This window comes from Chiloscyllium plagiosum, unplaced genomic scaffold (assembly GCF_037043375.1).
Source record: "Chiloscyllium plagiosum isolate Xiang-an unplaced genomic scaffold, Cpla_swu_hap1 HiC_scaffold_2, whole genome shotgun sequence".
NCBI classification, from domain to species: Eukaryota; Metazoa; Chordata; class Chondrichthyes; order Orectolobiformes; family Hemiscylliidae; genus Chiloscyllium; species Chiloscyllium plagiosum.
In genome coordinates, this window is record NW_028270140.1 from 141,484,921 (window position 1) to 141,509,255 (window position 24,335).

At 43.4% G+C, this 24,335-nt stretch overlaps 1 protein-coding gene across 3 annotated transcripts in view; it reads right to left on the minus strand.

Moving 5' to 3' along the window:
- Window positions 1-24,335, minus strand: part of galntl6 (polypeptide N-acetylgalactosaminyltransferase like 6) — a 1,318,324-nt gene that overhangs the window by 19,692 nt on the left and 1,274,297 nt on the right. For all 3 annotated transcript variants that reach the window (XM_087993690.1, XM_087993684.1, XM_087993693.1), the window contains exon 12: window positions 7,591-7,740. In XM_087993690.1, the coding sequence (XP_087849816.1) occupies window positions 7,591-7,740 (150 nt within the window). The remainder of the gene's footprint in view (window positions 1-7,590; window positions 7,741-24,335) is intronic.

A 24,335-nucleotide genomic window follows, 5' to 3' on the forward strand; every position in this document is an offset into this window, starting at 1 on the left:
CATCTTGACACGTCTATCAAGTCACCCCTAAACCTTCTTTTCTCCAATGAAAACAGCCCCAAGTGCCTCAGCCTTTCCTCATACGATCTTCCTACCATACCAGGCAACATCCTGGTAAACCTCCTCTGCACCTGTTCCAGTGCCTCCACATCCTTCCTATAGTATGGTGACCAAAACTGCACACAATACTCCAGATGCGGCCGCACCAGAGTCTTATACAACTGCAACATGACCTCTGGACTCCGGAACTCAATTCCTCTACCAATAAAAGCCAGTACGCCATATGCCGTCTTCACCGCACTATTTACTGGGTGGCAACTTTCAGAGATCTGTTTACATGGACACGAAGATCCCTCTGCTCATCCACACTACCAAGTATCTGACCATTAGCCCAGTACCCCATCTTTTTGTTACTCATACCAAAGTGAATCATCTCACACTTACCTATATTGAACTCCATTTGCCACCTTTCTGCCCAGCTCTGCAGCTTATCTATATCCCGCTGTAACCTGACACATCCTTCCTCACTGTCAACAACTCCACCGACTTTCGTATCATCTGCAAACTTGCTCACCCAACCTGCTAGCCCCTCCTCCAGGTCATTTATAAAAATGACAAACAGCAATGGTCCCAAAACAGATCCTTGCAGAACACCGCGAGTAACTGCACTCCAAGATGAACCTTTACCATCAACTACTACCCTCTGTCTTCTTCCAGCCAGCCAATTCCTAATCCAAACCTCCAACTCACCCTCAATGCCATACCGCTGTATTTTTTGCAGTAGCCTACCATGGGGAACCTTATCAAACGCCTTACTAAAATCCATATACACCACATCTACCGCTTCACCCTCGTCCATCTCCTTAGTCACCTTCTCAAAGAATTTAATAAGGTTTGTGAGGCACGACCTGCCCTTCACAAAACCATGCTGACTATCCTTGATCACATTATTCCTATCCAGATGTTCATAAATCCTATCCCTTACAATTCTCTCTAAGACTTTGCCCACAACAGAAGTGAGACTCACTGGCCTATAGTTACTAGGGTTATCCCTACTCCCCTTCTTGAACAAGGGAACCACATTTGCTATCCTCCATTCTTCTGGCACTATTCCTGTAGACAATGAGGACATAAAAATAAAGGCCAATGGCTCTGCAATCTCCCCCCTTGCTTCGCAGAGAATCCTAGGATAAATGCCATCAGGTCCAGGGGACTTTCTATTTTCACCCTTTCCAGAATTTCCAACACCTCTTCCCTACATACCTCAAAGCCGTCCATTCTAATTAATTGTGACTCAGTATTCACATTGACAACAATGCCCTGTTCCTGAGTGAATACTGAGGAAAAGTATTCATTCAGTGTCTCCCCAATCTCTTCAGCCTCCACACGCAACTTCCCACTACTATCCTTGACTGGCCCTATTCCTACCCTAGTCATTCTTTTATTCCTGACATACCTATAGAAAGCCTTTGGGTTTTCCATAATCCTACCAACTAAGGACTTGTTAGGAAGGAAGATGTGTTGGGCATTTTGAAAAACTTGAGGATAGACAAGTCCCCCGAGCCTGACGGGATATATCCTAGGATTATGTGGGAAGCAAGAGAGGAAATTGGCAATGATCTTTTCGTCTTCACTGTCAACGGGGGTGATACCAGGGGACTGGAAAGTGGCGAATGTTGTGCCCCAGTTCAAAAAAGGGAATAGGGACAACCCCGTGAATTACAGGCCAGTTAGTCTTACTTCGGTGGTAGGCAAAGTAATGGAAAGGGTACTGAGGGATAGGATTTATGAGTATCTGGAAAGACACTGCTTGATTAGGGACAGCTTGCACAGATTTGAGAGGGGTAGGTCTTGCCTTACAAGTCTTATTAAATTCTTTGAGGAGGTGACTAAGCATGTGGATGAGGGTAGAGCAGTGGATGTAGTGTACATGAATTTTAGTTAGGCATTTGATAAGGTTCCCCATGGTAGGCTTATGTGGAAAGTCAGGAGGCATGTGATAGTGGGAAAATTTGGCCAGTTGGATAGAGAACTGGCTAACTGGTCGAAGTCAGAGAGTGGTGGTAGATGGTAAATATTCAGCCTGGAGCCCAGTTATAAGTGGAGTTCCGCAGGGATCAGTTCTAGGTCCTCTGCTGTTTGTAATTTTTATTAATGACTTGGAAGAGGGAGTCGAAGGGTGGGTCAGTAAATTTGTAGACGATACGAAGATTGGTGGAGTTGTGGATAGTGCGGAGGGCTGTTGTCGGCTGCCAAGGGACTTAGATATGATGCAGAGCTGGGCTGAGGAGTGGCAGATGGAGTCAAGTGTGAGGTTGTCCATTTTGGAAGGACAAATAAGAATGCGGAATACAGGGTTAACGGTAGGGTTCTTAGTAAGGTGGAGGAGCAGAGGGATCTTGGCGTCTATGTTCATAGCTCTTTGAAAGTTGCCACTCAGGTGGATAGAGCTTGTAAGAAGGCCTATGGTGTATTAGCATTCATTAGCAGAGGGATTGAATTCAAGAGTCATGAGGTGATGTTGCAGCTGTACAGGACGTTGGTAAGGCCACATTTTGAGTACTGTGTGCAGTTCTGGTCGCTTCACTTTCGGAAAGATGTGGAAGCTTTGGGGAGGGTGCAGAGGAGATTTACCAGGATGTTGCCTGGAATGGAGAATAGGTCGTATGAGGATAGGTTGAGAGTGCTAGGCCTTTTCTCATTGGAACGGCGAAGGATGAGGGGTGACTTGATAGAGGTTTATAAGATGATCAGGGGAATAGATAGAGTAGACAATCAGAGACTTTTTCCCCAGGTACAACAGAGTGTTACAAGGGGACATAAATTTAAGGTGAAGGGTGGAAGGTATGGGGGGATGTCAGGGGTAGGTTCTTTACCCAGAGAGTGGTGGGGCATGGAATGCGCTGCCTGTGGGAGTGGCAGAGTCAGAATCATTGGTGACCTTTAAGCGGCAATTGGATAGGTACATGGATAGGTGTTTAAGCTAGGACAAATGTTCGGCACAACATCGTGGGTCAAAGGGCCTGTTCTGTGCTGTATTGTTCTATGTTCTATGTTCTATGTTCTATGTTCTGTATTCTATGATTCACAAATGATGACTGCACATCCATGGACTTTGGCATTGGATACTTGCCAGCCTCTCTGCATGATCATGTGATATCTCTGTTCCACTTATAGAATGCTTATGAACTTTAAAATGGCACTTCAGACTGTGCTGGTAACTAGGGGGTGGCGCAGTAGATAGTACTGCTGTTTACAGTGCCAGGGACCTGGGTTCAAGTCCACCCACAGTTGATTGTCTGTGTGGGTTTCGTCCAGGTGCTCTGATTTTCTTACACAGTTCAAAGATGTGCAGGTCAGGTGGATTGACTATGGGAAATACAGTTGGCAGGGATACTCTTTGGAAGGCCAATGTGGACTTGATGGGCTGAATGGCCTGCTTCCACACTGTTGGGATTCAATGATTCTATCATTGCTCACTCACTTTAAGCCTACATCGATGCTCACAGCATCCGTACCTTGCGTTTTTGCACTTTGTCAGCTGAGCCAAAGATACCAGGTTCGCTGTACTTTTCACTTGCCTTGCACTTAGCACAGACTCAAAACCAAGGAAGACTTTCATGGTTGTCAGCAGGCCTCGGTCCTCAAGGGAGACAGCCATCAGCCACAGGGCCCAGCTATCAAAACCTGTCCAAGGTTTGCACACTGTCAGTTAGCAACTCAGAGCACTCAGGGTTATGATTCCACCCCCGTGAGGGTGGAAGTGTAAGATGTTGGTCAGTGCAACACCTGTCTAGGCTTTTTCTGCCCTATTGTAGGCTGCTTTCTCCTAGAATGGGAGAAAAGGAAGGAATTGAGCAAGGTGTGGGCGGCACGGTGGCACAGTGGTTAGCACTGCTGCCTCACAGCGCCAGAGACCCGGGTTCAATTCCCGCCTCAGGCGACTGACTGTGTGGAGTTTGCACATTCTCCCCGTGTCTGCGTGGGTTTCCTCCGGGTGCTCCGGTTTCCTCCCACAGTCCAAAGATGTGCAGGTCAGGTGAATTGGCCATGCTAAATTGCCCGTAGTGTTAGGTAAGGGGCAAATGTTGGGATATGGGTGGGTTGCGCTTCGGCGGGTCGGTGTGGACTTGTTGGGCCGAAGGGCCTGTTTTCACACTGTAATGTAATGTAATCTAATCTAATCTAATCATGAAGGCAAGTGGCATAGCTATTATTGCTGGTGCAGGTGGGGTAAAATTGGTGAGTTTCCGTAAGTGAGTGAGTAGGCAGTTGCAGTAGGCGAGACTGAATAAGGGAAGATGTTGCATGGAATAGTGAAAGTGGTAGAGCGTGACCCTTGGTGAGAATGGGTGCAGTTACAGAGAGTAGATGATGAAACTTACACTGAAGCAGCCAGTCATTGACCTTCTTCCTACATTATTGGGCATTGCTCCAGGTGGCTGAGACTGCACTGACCCAGCTGGCAACCACTAAATTTCCATTCCTCTGCCATGTACGGGGCAAATGTCAGGAGCTGTGCAGGGAAGCTCCAGACTGAAAGTGCTTGCCTGGATGTACAATGCCTTTTAAAGAGAGCACTGCTGCCAGGGGTGCCAGTCTATTACGAAATATGCCTGTGTTAACAAATTGTTCCAGTTATGATGACTGGTGGAATCAGGCTAGAATTGAAATGAGAGGGGCAGTATTGGGATGGCGTAGATAGAGGTGAATGAATTTGGTTTGTTATGAAACAGTTGTGTTACCATGAGCTTTGGAATTCCCTTCCTCAAAAAGCAGTGGATGCAGAATCTTTAAATAATTTGAAGCAAGAGAGATTCTTGGTGACAAAAGGGGATGCGATATTATTGGAGATATGCAGGAAAGTAGATTTGAGGTTAAAATCAGATCAACAATGATCTTATTGAATAGCAGAATAAGCTCAAAGAACGAAGTGTTCCTTACGTTCAATACAATCTTTCTGAACTTCAAAGAGAACTTCTCCGTGAATCTTGACACTTAGCCAAAAACAAAATAAGATTCAGCCCCATATTATCATTATTTTGAAAACCTATCTGATTCATTAATGTAATTTGGGGAAGGAAATATGCCATCCCTATCTGGTCTGGCCTTTAATGTAATGGCAGATCAACAGCAATTTTCTTGACTCCTCATTGTCCTCTGGGCAATTAGGAATGGGCAATAAGTGCTGGTCTAGCCATTATGTCCAAATCCCATGAATGAACAAAAATAACTTTCCTCAGACTAATTTTCAGGGTAAAAGTATTTTTATGATTCCCCTTTATTTCTATATTTTATGCACAATTCAATGAAAACACAGACACTTTGCATTTATATAGCATGCTCAACATAGTAAAAAGTCCCAAGTCAGTTCCAGGGGAGTTTACAGACAAAAGGTGACATGATGTCAGAGAAAGAGTCATGTGGATAGATGTTCAAAAGCTTAATTGAAGAGATAGACGTAAGGGAAAATCTTAAATGAGAAGAGGGAGATAGACAGGTTGAAATTTCAGAGCTTAGGAGCTGGTTAGGTAAAGGTGCAGTCACCATGGATGGGGAAAAGAAAGTTTAGGGTGCTCAAGCGATGGGAGTATGTGGTGAACAGAGGAAGGTTACAGAGATAGGGATAAATAAGGCCATGGAGGGCTTGCCACAGAATGAGGAGAATTCTAAATTTGAGTCATTTGTGGTAGGTCATATAGCTATTTTGTTTTGACTTACAAGAATGTTTTCATTTTGTGTCATGAATAGAACATTTTCTACAATTATGACATTGTTTTCCTAACAGAAGTTAACACCAGTCAATGGGTCCTTCGGGGTGTATAGATGGATCGATAGAGTCAATCTTTACAGGGAATTTGCCCCCAGTCAAATCTTTAAAATATCTACAGTAACTGAGTAGAAATAACAGACATGGAGAATAGAATGCTACCTGGCTTTGAGTTGTACACACAGTGTCTAATTATGAAAAGGAGTGGGTCTCTGAAGCAGACAATGTAAAAATGCTGAACTTATCAATAGTCCTCTCAAACACGTGCTCTGTTCCTTTAGGACACTTCTTAAAATTGGTCTGTATTACCAAGGTTTTGGTCGCCTGTCCTTGTATATTTTGTGTGAATCAGTTGTCAAATTTTCATAATGAATACCTGAATAGCCCACTCCTGTTCCTACCATAACTGGTGCAGCAAACTACCTTGGAGCTGTTTTCCTTTGTTAAGAGAGCTGTATAAAGGCAATGATTTGGAGATGCCAGTGTTGGACTGGGGTGTACAAAGTTAAAAAATCACACAACACCAGGTTCTAGTCCAACAGGTTTAAGTGGAAGCACTAGCTTTCGGAGCGCCGCTCCTTCATCAGGTGGTTGTGGAGGGCACAATTGTAAGGCACAGAATTTATAGCAAAAGTTTACAGTGTGATGTAACTGAAATTATACATCGAAAAAATACCTTGATTGTCGGTTGAGTCTTTCATCTGTTCGAATACCATGATAGTTTCCCTTCTTTCATGTGTAAATCTCAAAACTTTTTTTAAAAAGTTGCATTCTCAGGATAACTGTAACAATTGCTGTTAGCTAGACAGTATGTTGAGGGTGTTAGCCCCCTGTGTTCTTTGTCTGTGCCATGATGTTTAAATTAATTCTAATCTAAAAAGTGAGATAACAGAGTTTTCCATGAATTCATGCAGTTTTTGAGCAAAGTACAATGTAACTCTGCAAGTACAAATTCACCCCACAAACGTATATGCATATGAGTGCATGTGGGTCTTTGTGTATGCGTGTGTCTGTCTGGGTTAGGGGGTTGTGAGTGTTTGAGAGAGTGTATATGTGTGTGTATGTGAGTGGAGAGTGTCTTAAGTCTGTGAGGAGGTGCATGTGTGAATGTGGGAGTGTGTGTATGTGTGTGTCTGGGGTGGGGGGTTGTGAGTGTCTGTGAGAAAGAGTATATATATGTGTGTGTGTAGAGTGGTCTAAGTCTCTGAGATGATGCATGTGTGAGTGTGGGAGTGTTTGTGTCTGTAAGGGTGTGTATATATCTGTGTGCGTGTCTGTGTATATGTGTGTCCGTGTGTGTGTGTAAAGTGCAATGGTGGTCACCTGTAGTATGACATGAACCCAAGGTCCTGTTTGAGGCCCTCCCTATGAGTATGGAACTTAGCTATCAGCCTCTGCTCAGCCACTTTTCGCTGCTGCCTGTCCTGAAGTCCGCCTTGGAGGATGGTCACCCAAAGATCCAAGGTCGAATGTCCTGGACCGCTAAGTACATTCGACCTCGGACCTTCGGGTGACCATCCTCCAAGGCAGACTTCAGGACAGGCAGCAGCGAAAAGTGGCCGAGCAGAGGCTGATAGCTAAGTTCCATACCCACTGGGAGGGCCTCAAACGGGACCTTGGGTTCATGTCATACTACAGGTGACCACCATTGCACTATACACACACACACCACTCCGAAAGATCGTGTTTCCAATTAAACCTGTTGGACTAGAACCTGGTGTTGTGTGATCTTTAACTATATAAAGGCAAGTTATTGTTTCAGTGACAGGATATATTCTACAGTCATACAAGCCCTTCACTATACAATGGGTGTGCCTTACCTTTCGATAGCGCCAATACTGATTCCCTTTCATACCATGGCAGTCATACAGTGTGACAAAGCTGCTGTGGGAAATCGCATCAAAGCAGAATTTCCTGGTATGAAGTGGTTCTCCAGGCCGAATGTCCTCTCGCCAACCAAATGTAAATATCTGAGGAAATCAGGAAATTGTCTTTTTAAACAACACATGCTGAGAATTAGATAAAATCTTGACAGCCTTTATCTTCTGGGAAGATAAAAATGATAGAATATAAAAATAGACTGGACCCAATTATTTGAGATGGGCTGAGATGTTTGTAAATCTAAGGAATACTGAATAAAACAATCCCAAATGGTTGTTCCCAGAAAGAACAGGAAGGTTGCCACTCAGCAATTAGATCATGGTAGGTTTACATTTTACCCACTTCTGTTCTGTAAACATCCTTACAGAGCAAAAAGTTATGAATTACAATTTTGAAGATTTTGGACTGTCAGGGGACAATTTGAACTTCACCTGCCCCACGGAAGTCAGTGGGAAACTCCTGATTTTGCCTTTCTTATAAGACAATGAGAAGTTAACTAGTGAATGATGTAAAAGTGCTCATGGATTTGATATACGTTTTCCTACTACATGAGATTTTAGCTAGTTGGTCCAGGAGGACTTGTGGGCAAGTTATAAAAATAAGGTGCTGTTATTGAGTTAAATCTCTTTCATAACAGTAAACTCAAAAGATCCATGGTTGAATCCAGCCAGGACTAGAGGAAGTGTCCAACAGGTTGGCATTCCCATATATCAAGTCAATTTGAGCCAAAAAGTTATTGCTACATTGTAATGATACTTGTGTCTCATATTTTGGAGTGATAGCCTCATGGGAACTCTGTGGGATGGTGGATGGGAACTACTTTGAATGGCAGTTCTCAGGGTCTTCATTATTAGAACAGTTGCAACAAGGAAATATGTAATTTGGCCCAAATAAGTTATCCCGAGCAAACGCAAAAGTCTTACATTAAACCCATTTGTTTCAGATAACCGAAAGTGTAATGACATAGGAAACACTAGGCCAGCAGAATTTTTGGGAAGGGAGTAGGCCATTGGCCTCTTGCCTCATGCTGGACTGATATAGCCACCATATATTGGGCTTTTCCACATCGTAAAACCTTAGTCTCATGGTTGTTGCCATTAACAGGTGCACATGTTTTTTGTCTCAGATCTATAGCACCTGCAGTACTTTGCTTTTGCTAACTGCATTACTTCAGGAAATATTCTTCTGCAATTATTTATGAAATTAGCTTTCCAAAGGTCAGCAGGTAGAATCGTAGAATCCCTACAATGGGCAAAGAGGCTCATCAATTCTGTACTGATCCTCTGAAGAGCAGTCCACCCAGACCCACCACTCCCCATCCTATCCCTGTAAACCAACATCTCCCATGGCTAACTCACCCAGCCTGTACATCCCTGGACTCTACGGGCAATTAACAATGGCCAATCCACTGAACTGCACATTTTTGGATTATCAAATTAAACTAGAGCACCCAGAGAAAACCCACATGGACACAGGGAGAATGTGCAAACTCCATATAGGCAGTTACCCGAGGGTGGAATCAAACCTGGGTCCCTGGCATTGTGAGGCAGCAGTGCTAACCACTGAGCCACTGTGCCGCCACCTGTGCTTGACAATTTTAGATCAAATATTGCAAAGCATTGTAACATTGAACAACACAAGACTGTTATTCCACCTGGTTGCATTCATACTTATGCTTAGGTTTTTCATTTGCTGCAATGTTAGTTTTGAATGAACTCAAAAAACCACCTCCCAAGTTGGTTTCCAGTTCTCCAAATGCAGTGCTGTTGTCCCATTGACGCTGGAGCAGATTTTGCACCAATTACAATTTTAAAGGGAAGGCTTCTGAGCATTAACTCCAAGAAATGAAGTAGTGGAACAGTGTAGTTAAATTCTTAGATACCAGTCTGTGAAATTGCTTCATGAAATCACTCGATCTTCTGATTTCTTTTCTTTTCAAGGGTCCAAGGTACCTAGGTACAGATTCTTCAGTCCAAGTTATTTGGAAAAAAAATGAAAAATAAAGAAATAGAAAGTCAAGCATTACAGATCATAGGAATAAACTAGAAAATAGAGAAATAATAAGTTCAAAACAACAGTTCTTTAAATTCAGTCCCCGCTTCCAGCTTCCAGACTGTGCCAGGCCTTGACCCCAGATCATGCCAGGCATCACCATGAGGCTCTCGAGGCTGGAAGGCTACTCTGGAATCATTTCTGTGCTCCTCTAAACCAATGCCATCAATTAAGCATTTGGAATCATCTTTTAAGCTTTCCTTCCATCGTTCAGCATGCACGTTCCTCATTTCAGCCCGGCATGGTGACCTGCTGGTCTTGCATGGTGGTTGCTTGGTCCAACATGGTGTCTTCTTGGCCCAGTGTGGTGTCCTCTTGGCCCAACGTGGCAGTCTCTTGGTGCAACATGACAGTCTCTTGGCCTGGCATGGTGGTCTCTTGGCCCAGCATGACAGCCTTTCAGCAGCCCATTGCGGTCTCTTGGCCCAACGTGGCTCCTACATGGACTTCTGGCCTCAAGATGATTTCAGAATGGTCTCCCAGCATTGAGACCCTTGAGGTGAAGTCTGGCGTGGTCTGGAGTTCAGGCCCAGTGCAGACTGGAGACTAGGTACCAATGGGGACTGGGTTGGAAGGACTGTTTCTGCACCTTTTATTTCTCTACTTTCTAATTTATTCCTATGATCTGTAATGTTGGACTTTCTATTTGATAATTTTTCTAATTTTTGCTAAAGAACTTGTACTGAAGTATCGGTACCTAGGTACCTTGTACCTAAGGTGGCACCGTAAGTTGCAACTTGTAAACTTTTCACTGTACTCATCTGACTACAGTGACACTAAAGCTAATTCAATTCAATTCAATTCAATTCACTATGAAAAGGGATTGGTCATTGTTCTTGACTTGGGTCTAGATTCCTGACTCTCAGGTTTAATGCAATTTAGTTTTTTTCATGTATTCCCACTACTTCTCATACGTGTGTTACTGCAAGTTTTAGTATAATATATATATTATAAATGGGAGGGACAGTAGAATGGTATTGAGTTAGTGCTAATACAGCTCGACATCCCAAAACTCAATAAAACCAATGAAATATTCATCAAAGAATATGCAGTTGTAAGATTGGCAGCAATTTTACACAAGTCAAATCCCCACGAATAGCAATATAAGACCGAACTTCAGAGTCTCATCCAAAGCAGCTCTTCTGACTTTGCAATAATGGACTGAGATCGAGGTGCATAAATTTTGCAGAGGAATAACAAACCCCTGGCTCAGAGAGGAAAGAGCGACTGACCGAGGCTCAATTGACCTCTGGTCAAATATATCATCGCAATGCTCTGGCTCTAGAATCTGTTGTTGTTAAATTACAGGTGAATTGGTAAAAGAACCAAACAATTGATTCCGTTCAGCACAGGATGATTGATTATGTGGTTTAATATATCTGTGACCATTTATTTTTAATATGACAGTCCTTTGACATGCATCATCACCATATTCTAAAGCTTCTTCACAGCCTGGTAAAATTATTCAAATGACCCCACCTCTGGAACAAGGCCCGCAACAGAAATTATGGGACAGGCTGCTGCTCCTGGACTGGGTCCTGGCTTCCGTCCTGAACACAGGGACATGTCCTTGACCTGAACATATTGTCTCTGCCCATACTCCCTAACCAAGCTCAGTGACCCTAGCCCAAGCACAGCTTAGCCCTCCTGTGTCCCAGACTCTAGTGATGTATCCATTCACACGTTATCACAGGACATCGACATTCATCGGGCTTTGTAAATTCATAATTAACTACTTTAAACTATGTGATGACAATCACCCATATGACTGATAAACCTTTTATTTTGTTCCCATAAACTATACTGTCTCTGTGTATCAGCAGAGATACGTGAACAAGTGTTACCACAAGTAGACACATGGCTACTTTGGGGACATTTTGAATCTCTCGCTGGCTGTCTGATAATAAAGCTACTGCTGATGCACAGAAAACGTGTGTCGTCTGGATCTGTGGAACAAAGCAGGCATCAACGTAGCGTGCTATGATCAGTTTGCTCACCCTCCCAAAGACCCTGTTCGAGTTCACACAAGGAGCAAGAATCTCGAGCCTGTTGCGACAAGGGTAATAGCTGAGGCTCCTTCAGCACCACCTCCTGGATCCCTCTGTTAAGAAGATGTGCATGTACTATATCTTTAAGACAGTAAAAGCTAGCAGTGAAAGCACCAAGTGTTCTCAATTAGACACAATGTAATATGTGCTCCAGCTACTGGGGTAGCTAGTTGTTCGGAAATGACAAAACAGATTAGTATTAGCCCAATCAGTTTAAATTATACCCTGAAAAACACCAAACTCCAATCAAGTTTGTATTGAGTATATTGACAATCTTAAAAGCCAATGATACAATCTGATGCTTTGGGGTATAAAACCAGGGACAGTTGAACAGTTGGGAGGAGAACCAGACCAACATATGCAGACTGCTAGCCAGAACTCTCTGAGAGGTACATGTCTAGAGAAGGAGTTTGCATAGAGAAAATCCTCAACACTGACCTGGAGAGCAAATCTACTGATGCAGGTAAAGAGAAGATTCGACCGCTGGCTGGCTTTAAAATTTAAATTTTTCTGTAAATCTTAATTGGGAGTTTTATCAGACTAGTACTATTGAAGGGAAGGTAAAAGATAGGTTAGAGGAAGGAGCTGGCCAAAGTTCAGTGATGCAATACCTTAGCAGGGATGACAGCGGAGGAACAATGGCAGATATTTCTGGGTATAATGCAGAAGATGCAGGATTAGTTCATTCCAAAAAGGAAGAAAGATCCTAGGAGGAGGCATGAGTGGCCGTGGCTGATGAGGGAAGTTAAGAAACATATAAAGTTAAAAGAGAAAAAGTATAACATAGCAAAGATAAGTGGGAAAACGGAGGACTGGGAAGCTTTTAAAGAACAACAGAGGATTACTAAGAAGGAAATACGCAGAGAAAAAATGAGGTACAAAGGCAAACTGGCCAAAAATATAAAGGAGAATAGTAAAAGCTTTTTTAGGTATGTGAAAGGGAAAAAAATGGTTAAGACTAAAATTGGGCACTTGAAGACAGAAACAGGGGAATATAATACAGGGAACAAAGAAATGGCAGAAGAATTGAATTGGTATTTCAGATCTGTGTTCACTGGGGAAGACAGAAGCAATCTCCCTGAGGTAACAGTGGCTGAAGGACCTGAACTGAAGGGAATTTATATTTGCCAGGAATTGGTGTTGGAGAGGTCTGAAGGTTGATAAGTCCCCGGGGCCTGATGGTCTACATCCCAGGGTACTGAAGGGGGTGGCTCGAGACATCTTGGATGTGTTGGTGATTATTTTCCAGAGTTCGATAGATTCAGGATCAATTCCTGCGGATTGGAGGGTGGCTAATGTTGTTCCAGTTTTTTAAGAAAGGTGGGAGAGAGAAAGCAGGAAATTATAGACCAGTTAGTCTGACCTCATTGGTGGGAAAGATGCTGGAGTCTATTATAAAGGATGAAATTATGACACATCTGGATAGTAGTAACAGGATAGGTCAGAGTCAGCATGGATTTATGAAGGGGAAATCATGCTTGACTAATCTTCTGGAATTTTTTGAGGATGTAACTCTGAAGATGGACGAGGGAGATCCAGTAGATGTAATGTACCTGGACTTTCAGAAAGCTTTTGATAAAGTCCCACATAGGAGGTTAGTGAGCAAAATTAGGGCGCATGGTATTGGGGGCAAAGTACTAACTTGGATTGAAAGTTGGTTGGCTGATAGGAAACAAAGAGTAGTGATAAACGGCTCCATTTTGGAATGGCAGGCAGTGACCAGTGGGGTACAGCAGGGATCAGTGCTGGGACCGCAGCTTTTTACAATTTCTATTAATGATATAGAAGATGGTGTTAGTAACAACATTAGCAAATTTGCTGATGATACTAAGCTGGGTGGCAGGGTGAAATGTGAGGAGGATGTTAGGAGATTACAGGGTGACCTGGACAGGTTAGGTGAGTGGTCAGATGCATGGCAGATGCAGTTTAATGTGGATAAATGTATGGTTATCCACTTTGGTGGCAAGAACAGGAAGGCAGATTACTATCTAAATGGAATCAATTTAGGTAAAGGGGCAGTACAAAGAGATCTGAGTGTTCTTGTACACCAGTCAATGAAGGTAAGCATGCAGGTACAGCAGGTAGTGAAGAAGGCTAATAGCATGCTGGCCTTCATAACAAGAGGGATTGAGTATAGAAGCAAAGAGGTTTTTCTGCATCTGTACAGGGCCCTGGTGAGACCACACCTGGAGTATTGTGTGCAGTTCTGATCTCCAAATTTGAGGAAAGACATTCTGGCTATTGAGGGAGTGCAGCGGAAGTTCACGAGGACAATTCCTGGAATGGCGGGACTACCTTACGCTGAAAGACTGGAGCGACTGGGCTTGTATACCCTTGAGTTTAGAAGATGGAGAGGGGATCTGATTGAGACATATAAGATTATTAAAGGATTGGACACTCTGGAGGCAGGAAACATGTTTCCGCTGATGGGTGAGTGCCGAACCAGAGGACACAGCTTAAAAATATGGGGTAGACCATTTAGGACAGAGATGAGGAGAAACTTCTTCACCCAGAGAGTGGTGGCTGTGTGGAATGCTCTTCCCCAGAGGGCAGTGGAGGCCCAGTCTCTGGATTCATTTAAGAAAGAGTTGGATAGAGCTCTCAAGGATAGTGGAATCAAGGGTTATGGAGATAAGGCAGGAACAGGATACTGATTAAGGATGATCAGCCATGATCATATTGAATGGTGGTGCAGGCTTGAAGGGCAGAATGGCCTACTCCTGCACCTATTGTCTATTGTCTATTATTCCCGTCACTTTACCAGGCAGTTAATGAAAAATATGGTAGAGAAAGTAAATGCATGAGCGAGGCAGTGCTTCTGTCTTTCTGTTGTGACACTGAGTTCAGCAGAAACTGAAAAATGCTCTTGTGATTGTAGAAGCTGTTTGGGATCTTGTTTAATGCTGGGAGTTCATATATTTACGTGATGATAAGGGTTTAGACCTTCTTAGTTTAACCTGCAATTTGCAGAATGCAAAAATTAGTTTGTTTAAATAGTAGACTCATCAAAATTATAGATTTAAACAAACTCTACAGTTGAGCACAGTGTTAGATCAGTATGGCTTCCCTTCTTTAAGGTCAAATTGATTATCCAAATAATCAATTATCCAAATGAAATACTGCCTGTCCGTCTTGTTCAGATAATCGAGGTTCCTCTGTATTTCGTTTACTTAATTTTGAACTAGCTTTTATGAATTTCTTACTGGTCTTTGTTTTCTTTTAAATCTGTAAAACCTTTCTTCTATTCACCTTCAATCATTTTGTTCTGCATCTTCTGCATCCTTGTACTCCAATCTTCCAGATATAAAGACCAGCATTCCATTAGCTTTCATGAAAGAGATGATCATTTTCTATGCATGTTTGTGACACTTTAAAGATCTATGCACCTGAACCCTGAGCCTCTTTGGACATCCATCGTATTTAACTTCATATAATCATACCAGAAAATACCCTGACCTACCTTAATTCAGTTGAAAATGGATAACCTCACACTTGCTTACATTGAACTGCCACAGTTTTGCCCATCCACTTTGTCTATCAATATTCCTTTGTAATTGTATGCTAACATCTATCCTGTCTACAATGCCACCTAACTTTTGTCATCCGCAAATTTGGATATGTGACTTTCAATGCCATTAGTAAAGTCATTAATAAATAACAAGAACAATTGAGGCCCTAAGCCAGATCTTGTGCGTTAAGAAAATAGAAATCAGAGTTAACGTTTTGGATCAGGTGACCCTTTCTCAGTTATTTCATGTCTGAGAAAGGGTCAAAAGACTCGAAACGTTAACTCTGATTTCTCTCCACAGATGCTACCAGACCTGCTGAGCTTTTCCAGCAATTTCTACTTTGTCTCTGATTTATAGCACTCGCAGTTCTTTCAGGTTTCATTGCGGGTTACCACTGGTCACATCCTGCCAATTTGAGTACCTACCCATTACTTGACTATTGAATTTTAAAAAAGAGAATGAAATAAGTATCAGTTCAATTTCCAGAAACACATAGCCACTTGTATCTCACCCTGGATGTGCTCTCTCCTAACTGCTTGCATGAAGCTTACTCATATGCATTCAATTTGAAAGTTATTGAATCTGCAATTGATTCAAGATCACGGCAACTCACTGTATAATTCCTCAGGCTGTATTTGGTTCTTTTGTCAATTGCCATACAAACAGTAGAGACAGGAGCAGAAATAGTCTTAAATCTGACCATAAAATACTGAACCCCTGCCAATGGAAATGGTTTTATGGAAATAGAACCAGTGAGTGCCTTAAGTTGGTAACAATATTTTATGAGTTCCCTTCTTTATAGGGAAAGTAGAATTATAGATAATTATACATAATTTATCGACTGAAGATACTTTCATACCATCCTTGGGGCCATGTTCTGATTTGTCCAGATACTAACTGGACAAGCTGGGGGAACTGAATTTGTGAACATGGCAATATGTTTGAAAGAAAGGACTTGTCAGGTCATGTTGTCTGATCGATAGGAATGGATAGGAGAGTGATCGCCCCAGTGATCCTAGGGTATTATCCCTGGATTGTTAATCTAGAGACCTAGGTAATGTTCAAGGGACCTAGGATCCAATCTTGCCACAGCAGGTGGTGCAATTTGAATTCTAAAAAATCTGGAATTAAGAGCTTGTTATGTGCCTGACTGAGAGTTGCAACATCAAGTGGAGGGAAGATGGGTGGCAGGGGAGGGGATGCTCACTGGGAGTCGATGCTCTGGGAAGCATCGTTCTGGCAGCAGCTGTGCTCTCTCTGGTGTTGCTGTTGTTTAGAACAGCTGTGTGCCTCTGATTGGCCAACAGCTCTCCATGGGCAAGGTGCTGTGGCCAAGGAGCTCTTTGATCCTAGGAAAGGATCAGTGGTGGCTATCTGATAGCTGAAATGACACTTAATATTGGCACTCCTCCAACAGAAGAAGCAATGTTGATTCACCAGCTAGACCCTCAACACCTCCATAAAATTCAGCCCAATCTATAGAGTGGGAGAGATGCTCACACAACAGGTTCTAATTTTCAGTGGACATCCATCAATTTGTAAAGAACATAGAACATAGAATATAGAAGAATACAGCGCAGTACAGGCCCTTCGGCCCTCGATGTTGCGCCGATCCAAGCCCACCTAACCTACACTAGCCCACTATCCTCCATATGCCTATCCAATGCCCGCTTAAATGCCCATAATGAGGGAGAGTCCACCACTGCTACTGGCAGGGCATTCCATGAACTCACGACTCGCTGAGTAAAGAACCTACCCCTAACATCTGTCCTATACCTACCCCCCCTTAATTTAAAGCTATGCCCCCTTGTAATAGCTGACTCCATACGTGGAAAAAGATTCTCACTGTCGACCCTATCTAAACCCCTAATCATCTTATACACCTCTATCAAGTCACCCCTAAACCTTCTTTTCTCCAATGAAAACAACCCCAAGTGCCTCAGCCTTTCCTCATACGATCTTTCTACCATACCAGGCAACATCCTGGTAAACCTCCTCTGCACCCGTTCCAGTGCCTCCACATCCTTCCTATAGTATGGCGACCAAAACTGCACACAATACTCCAGATGTGGCCGCACCAGAGTCTTATACAACTGCAACATGACCTCAGTACTCCGGAACTCAATTCCTCTACCAATAAAAGCCAGTACGCCATATGCCTTCTTCACCGCACTATTTACCTGGGTGGCAACTTTCAAAGATTAAAGAGGCTAGGGTACTTTCACTTCTTTTATATTTTTAGTTCATGTGTCTCAAACATAAGAGACAATGGAATCCAAAATATGCACTCAAATTTTTCCCTTCATGACTAATGCTGAATATTCTACCCGAGTCTCTAATGGAGGGGGACAGAAGAAGATTTCTACCTTAGCCAATAGTGAGTAAAAGTAAACCCACAGAGCAGCGAACGAATGGTGATGTTGGCTCCTTTTGCCACATTGCAAATCTAAACCCACTGCACAAAATAATCCTTTTACTTAAAATACCTTCAGGCATTTTTGCACAGAGAAAATCCTACTCAGTTAGATGATCAGCCATGATCATTACGAATACAGAGTAGGCTCAAAGTGCTGAATGGCCTTATCCTGCACCTATTTCCTATGAATTCCACAGTGAAATTGTAAAGTCATATTTTTAGATAGCATGAAGGCACAACTGTGGCAGGTAATTGGGAAGGCAAATAAGATGTTGGCCCCTATTTTCAAAGGAATTGGAGTGCAAAAGTCGAACGTCTGATTGCAACTGTACAAGGTGCTGGTGAGACCACATCTGGAGTAATGTGAGCAGCTTTGCTCCCCTTATCTATGGAAAGATATTACTTCATTAGAGGCAGTTCAGAGAAAGTTCACTTGGATGACCCTTAGTATGGAGTGTTTGTTTCTGAACAAAGGTTCAGACAGGTTGGGATGTTATTCATTGGAATTTAGAAAAATGAGAGGTGACCTCATTGAAACTTGTCGGATTCTTAAAGTGTTTCACAGGGTAAATGCTCAGACAATGTTTCTCTTCATGGGACATAAAGGGCATAGAATTAGGAAGAATTTCTTTTCTTGAAAGGTTGTGAGTCTTTGGAAGTCCTTACCATAGAGAGTTGTGGGGGCAGTGTCCTTGTGTATATTTAAGGCTGAAACAGGTAGCTCTTTGATCAATCAGGGAATCAAAGGTTATGGGGAAAAGGCAGGAAAGTGGACATAAGGAATGTCAGATCAGCTGTGGTCCTATTGAATGATGGAGTAAGCTCAAGCAACCGATTGGCATCCTCCTGTTCCTACTTGTTGTGGTCTCATGGTCTCACTAGAACAAATCTTGCCTACCTTTGTCACGATGGGTGAGGCAGGCAGAACAGTGACAAGTAAGTCTTGTCAGAAATGAAAGTTGTGAAACGTATATATCTGACATCCTCTGGTTTCCCAACAGTGACTTGCACAAAATGACAGGACTGATGGTTTTCCAAAGTTTATATTCTTTTGTATTTGTTCATAGGTTGTGATCGCCACTGAAATTTGTTGCCTGGCATTAATTACTATTGGTGAGGTGTGTGTAAACCACCTTCCTGAACCTCTGCAATCCATCTAATGAAGTACTCCCACAGTTAGGAAAGGAGATCCATGCCATTTACCCAGTGATGGTGAACGAATATCAATATATTTTCAAGTCAGAATCATGTGTGCCGATGAAGGGAACACATGTCATGGCGATCCTATTTTCATGCTGCTATTATCCTTCTGGTTGTGGAGATCATAAATTTGAAATGTGTTTTTTGAGGTTCCTTCATGAGTTCTGTAGTAGCACATGCATGGGTGCTACATTGTAGTATGGTAGCTCAGTACTCAGCACTGCTGCCTCACAGCGCCAGGGACTCAGGTTCAATTCCAGCCTCGGGCAATTGTCTGTGTGGAGTTTGCACATTCTCCCCATGTCTGTGTGGGTTTCCTCCCACAGTCCAAAGATGTGGAGGTTAGGTGAATTGGTCATGCTAAATTGCCCATAGTGTTAGGTGCATTAGTCAGGGGTAAATACAGAGTAGAGGAATGGGTCTAGGTGGGTTACTCTTCAGAGGGTCGCTGTGGACTTGTTGGGCTGAAGGGCCTGTTCCCATATGATAGGGAATCTAATCATTGTAGAGATCATAAATCTATTGTCCCAGGTATTTTGGAGAACGTCTATGACCTCCACTAGCAACAAAAAGCATTCAGGTTCTTCCTGCTGCTTTAAGAACATGGGAACATATGAGTAAGCCAACCAGCACCTCAAGTCTTTTCCACTATTCAGTTAGACCAATGACTCATCTATATCTCAGCTCCATCTGCTGAGCTTTGTTTCAGGTCTCACAGTAATATAAATATCTCAAATGAATTGGCAGGTTTATTGGGAGAATGCTGGGAAGTGGCACAAACTGAACAGGCCGTTCAAAGAGACAGCACAGGCATGAACGTTCTCCTATCACCTCTGATTCAATCATTCTGTCCCAGGCTTTAACCTATGTATCGAGTTAGTATTGACCTATGCTGCCATACATTCACTGTTGTGTGAAGTAGTTTGACACTTCTCTCACCCACAGTCTGAACAGCTATTTCCTACGTTTTGTCGTGAGAGCCTGGCTGTGATTTTTGTGAAATGATCATGGTGTTGCCGGTACCTAGTAACCAGAAAACATTTCTGCCCTTATGCACTGGGAAGATCTTTAGCAATTCATATTGACTGTGCCAGCTGTCCTGGAAAAATGCTACTGCAGAAAACTTCTGAACACTTATGTCTATCCTAAGCTTCCTGGCTCTCCATTTGATTCTTAAATGTTAATTATTTTGTTTTGCAATAGTTCTGAGCACAGACAGGGATAGAAATCACAAGGTGTATGTCACCCAGGCACCTGTCTCTCCAGACCCAAGGACAGCAGTGCACCTAAACCCCCCTTCCCCCCCAACCACCACTCACCACCAACTCAAGCCCACAGGACCCCATACACACTCAAGCCCAGGACCCTGCCCCCAACTCAAGCCCAGTGGCCCTCATCCACACTCAAACAGAGGACCCTGCTCCCAACTCAAGATCAGCAGGCTCCCACTCCTGACGTGAGTACAGTGACCTCACTCCTCAAACTGACCAAGGTGGCCCTCCCCACTGCTCGAGCATGGAATCTTCACTCCCAAATCCAAGCACACGGAGTCTTGCCTTTCCCAATTTGAATACAGTGGCCCTGTCCCCAACTCGAACATTCAGGCATCCTTGAGCCCCGGCTCCCAATATTTTACTATGTTAGCAATGCTATATAATTACAAGTTGTTATTGTTGTTTCCAACAATTGGGCAAAAAGATCTCTACACAGAGGGAACATTCTCGTTATATAGTTAGAATGGTGACACTACCACCTTCACATTACAGACAGCACAAACAGAAGGCAAATCTCACCCACACAAACATGCTAACTATCAGCTTTCCTCTTAGGAAATGTGAGAACAAAATGTCTTCTTCTTTGTAGGAAATCTATAAGAGCTGCCTGACTCAGGTGAAGGTTTTAGCCATAAACTGGTTTCTTCAGCTTGTAATTGATCCCCTGACTTCAGAAATATTGGCATAACTATTGCACTGTTATAGGTTGGATCTCAAACAATAACAAGACAGAGTACAAGAAGGAGATAGAGTGCTTAATAGACTGGTGTTAAGACAATAATCTCTCCATCAAAATCAGTAAAATGAAGGAGCTGGTCATTGATGTCAGTAAATTCTGTGGAGGGCATGACCCTATCTGTGTCAATGGTGCTGAGATGGAGATCATCAACAGCGTTAAGTCCCTGGGAGTAATGATCACCAACCATCTGTCCTGGTCCACCCATGTTGACTCTCTGGTCAGGAAAGCACAGCAATACGTCTACTTCCTCAAGAGTCTAAGGAAATTTGGCAAGTCCATAATGACTCTTCCAAATTTTTATAGATGCACCATAAAAAGCATCCTATCTGGATGCATCACAGCTTGGAATGGCAACTGCTGTTTCTAAGACTGAAAGAAACCACAAAAAGTTGTGAACACAGCTCACTCCATCATGCAAACCAGCTCTCTATTGTTGTGGACTAGGCAAGACCACTCAAAGCATTCTTAAGCAGGTAGCCCCAGACCATAACTTGGCAATTTGTTTCGGTAAGTGTACAGTGAACATTACTTGGATTAACTTAGCTAGGTTGACTACTAGATTTTAAAACGGACAAAAAATTATTCACAAAATCACACATAAAGAACAGAATAAAGAACCCCTGCAGAACTCAATCTATCCTACTGGACTTAATTATGCTGTTCTGAATATACACAACAGTCCCAACACTCCCATTAACAAAACAGCACAAATAGAACACATGCTTACAGGTTGAGGTTGAAGGGCAGAAAAGAAAGAAAGTTTCCACAGAGCTCCCTGTTGAACTTCCCAGTTTAAGACTGAACTAAAACTGCTCAGCGAGCGAGAGAGCTGACCACTCCCCTCTCTTTATACAGGTTACTTCTAAAGCATGACCACTTGGGCCTGAAGTTTCATCTGTTTACATATAAACAAAAGACCTCTCAAAATCCTTTTCATCTTTGTATCAAACCAGACTGATTGGAGCCCGGCCTGTTTATTGCTCCTCTGAAAAAAAAAATCAAGTATAGAGTCCCGTTGAACCAAGGAACAGCTTTTAGTAAAAAAGGGTCTAGCTTTGTGACACTATCCATTTCTGCCTTGGGAAAGTAACCAACATAATCAAAGTCCCCTCCCACCCCAGTTGTACTCTCTTCCATCCTCTTCCATTGGACAGAAGATATAAAACACCTCTGCAAAAAACGTGGCTAGACCTGAAGCAACAAATCGGCAACAACTGAAACCAGGAACTAACTGGACAAATTGGAACACAATCAGAAACTTACCTTCTCTACTGGGTCCTAAGCACACTCCCTCCAGTTAAAAAAAACACAGTAAATTACCTGCTACACTGGGTCCTAAGTAGACCAAATTGCAACCTACCTGCTCCATAGGGCCCTAGGAAGGATCACTTAACTGGAAGCAGTCAGAATCCACTCCACCAGACTACTGGACCACTCAGATATGGGAAACCTGCGAGGAAGTGGGGTAAGCATGCTGGCCTGCTAGTAAGACTGAGACGACGTGGTTTCAAGATCCCACCCCCCTGCCCACCCCACACCCCCTTCCCCCACATCCCTTCCTAACTTACCCCTAGCAAATGTACAATCTCTGGAGAACCAAGTTGGACAAACTCAAATCACAGCTCAGCTTCCAGCATGAACTGCAGGATTGCTGCGCACCACTGCTACACCACTGTGAAAGATGCCTACTGCTCCACCCCCACCCTCATTTCGGGAACTCCGACCACAATGCCGTGCTTCTTCTCCCTGCTTACAGGCACAAGCTCAAGCAGGAGAACCCCTCGTGAATATAGATCCAGTGCTGGTCGGAGAAGGCAGAGGATCAACTCCGGTGCTGTCTGGAATGGACTGATAGGGCTATGTTTAAACAGTCCGCCGGTACCTTGGATGAGCATGCCACCACTATCACAGACTTTATCAGCAAGTGTGTGGAGGCCTGCATACCGAGGAAGTCAATCCGGGTGTTTCCCGACAGGAAACCCTGGATGAATCAGGACATACAGAACCTACTAAAAACCAGGCATGAGGCCTTCAGATCAGGAGACTCACTCAAGTATAAGGAAACCAAGTATGACATTTGCAGAGCCATTACAATAGCCAAGGACCAATACCGATCCAAACTAGAGACTCAGACAGACACCCGGCGAATATGGCAAGGACTGAATGACATCACAGGTTCTAATAAGAGACAGTGCAAGGTAGCAGACAATGACATATTCCTCCCAGATCGTCTCAATGCTTTCTAAGTTCGCTTTGAGCAGAATTTCGGCAGAGAGGTAACACCTATTCCGACAAGTCCTGATGAACCTATCCCAACAGTCACTGCATCAGAGGTTATGTCAGTTTTCCTTTGTGTGAATCCAAGGAAAACGATGGGACCAGAAGAAGTACCAAGCCGTGTACTCAGAGCATGCGCAGATCAACTGGCAGAGGTCTTCTCGGACATCTTCAACCTCTCCCTGCTGCAGGCCACTGTCCCTACCTGTTCCAAGACGGCCAACATCAAACCCTCTACCTAAGAAGACTCATGCAGCATGTCTCAATGACTACCGCCAAGTGGCCCTAACCTCGGTGGTCATGAAGTGCTTTGAAAGGTTGGTCATGGCATTAATCAACTCCTCCCCACTACTCTTGACCCACTCCAATTTGCCTATCAGACCAACAGATCCACGTTAAATGCCATATCACTTGCCCTTCACTCCTCCCTAGAGCATCTTGACACCAAGAACAGCTATGTAAAAATTCTACTCATTGACTACAGTTCAGCCTTCAACACCATTATCCTCTTGAGGCTGATTACTAAACTTAGTGATCTCAGACTAAGCCCCACTCACTGCAACTGGATCCTCAGTTTCCTGACCCACAGGCCAATCAGTGAAGATTGGGGACAATATTTCATCCTCACAAACACTCAACACTGGAGCCAGCCAGAGGTGCATACTCAGCCCCCTCCTGTACTCACTGTATACCCATGGCTACATCACCAAATACCAGACTAATACCATTTACAAGTTTGCTGATGACACCACCATAGTCAGTCGAATCTCAGATAGCGACGAAACAGGCTACAGATGGGAGATGGAGTACCTGGAAAAATGGTGCACTGAGAACAATCTAGCTCTCAGTGCCATCAAAACCAAGGAACTCATTATTTACTTTCGGCAGGATGTTTCTCAAGCCCCCCTCCATATTAACAGCACAGAGATGGAACAAGTGGTGAGTGTCAAACTCCTGGGAGTGGTCATCAACAACAAGCTTTCTTGAACTCTTCATGTGAACGCACTGGTACAAAGACCCAACATGTCTCTTCTTCCTCAGGCAGCTGAGGAAATTTGGTATGACGGCGAATACCCTTGCTAACTTTTATAGGTGTGCCATCAAGAACATTCTATCTGGATGCATCACTACCTGGTATGGCAATTGTACCATTCAAAATCAGAAACGGT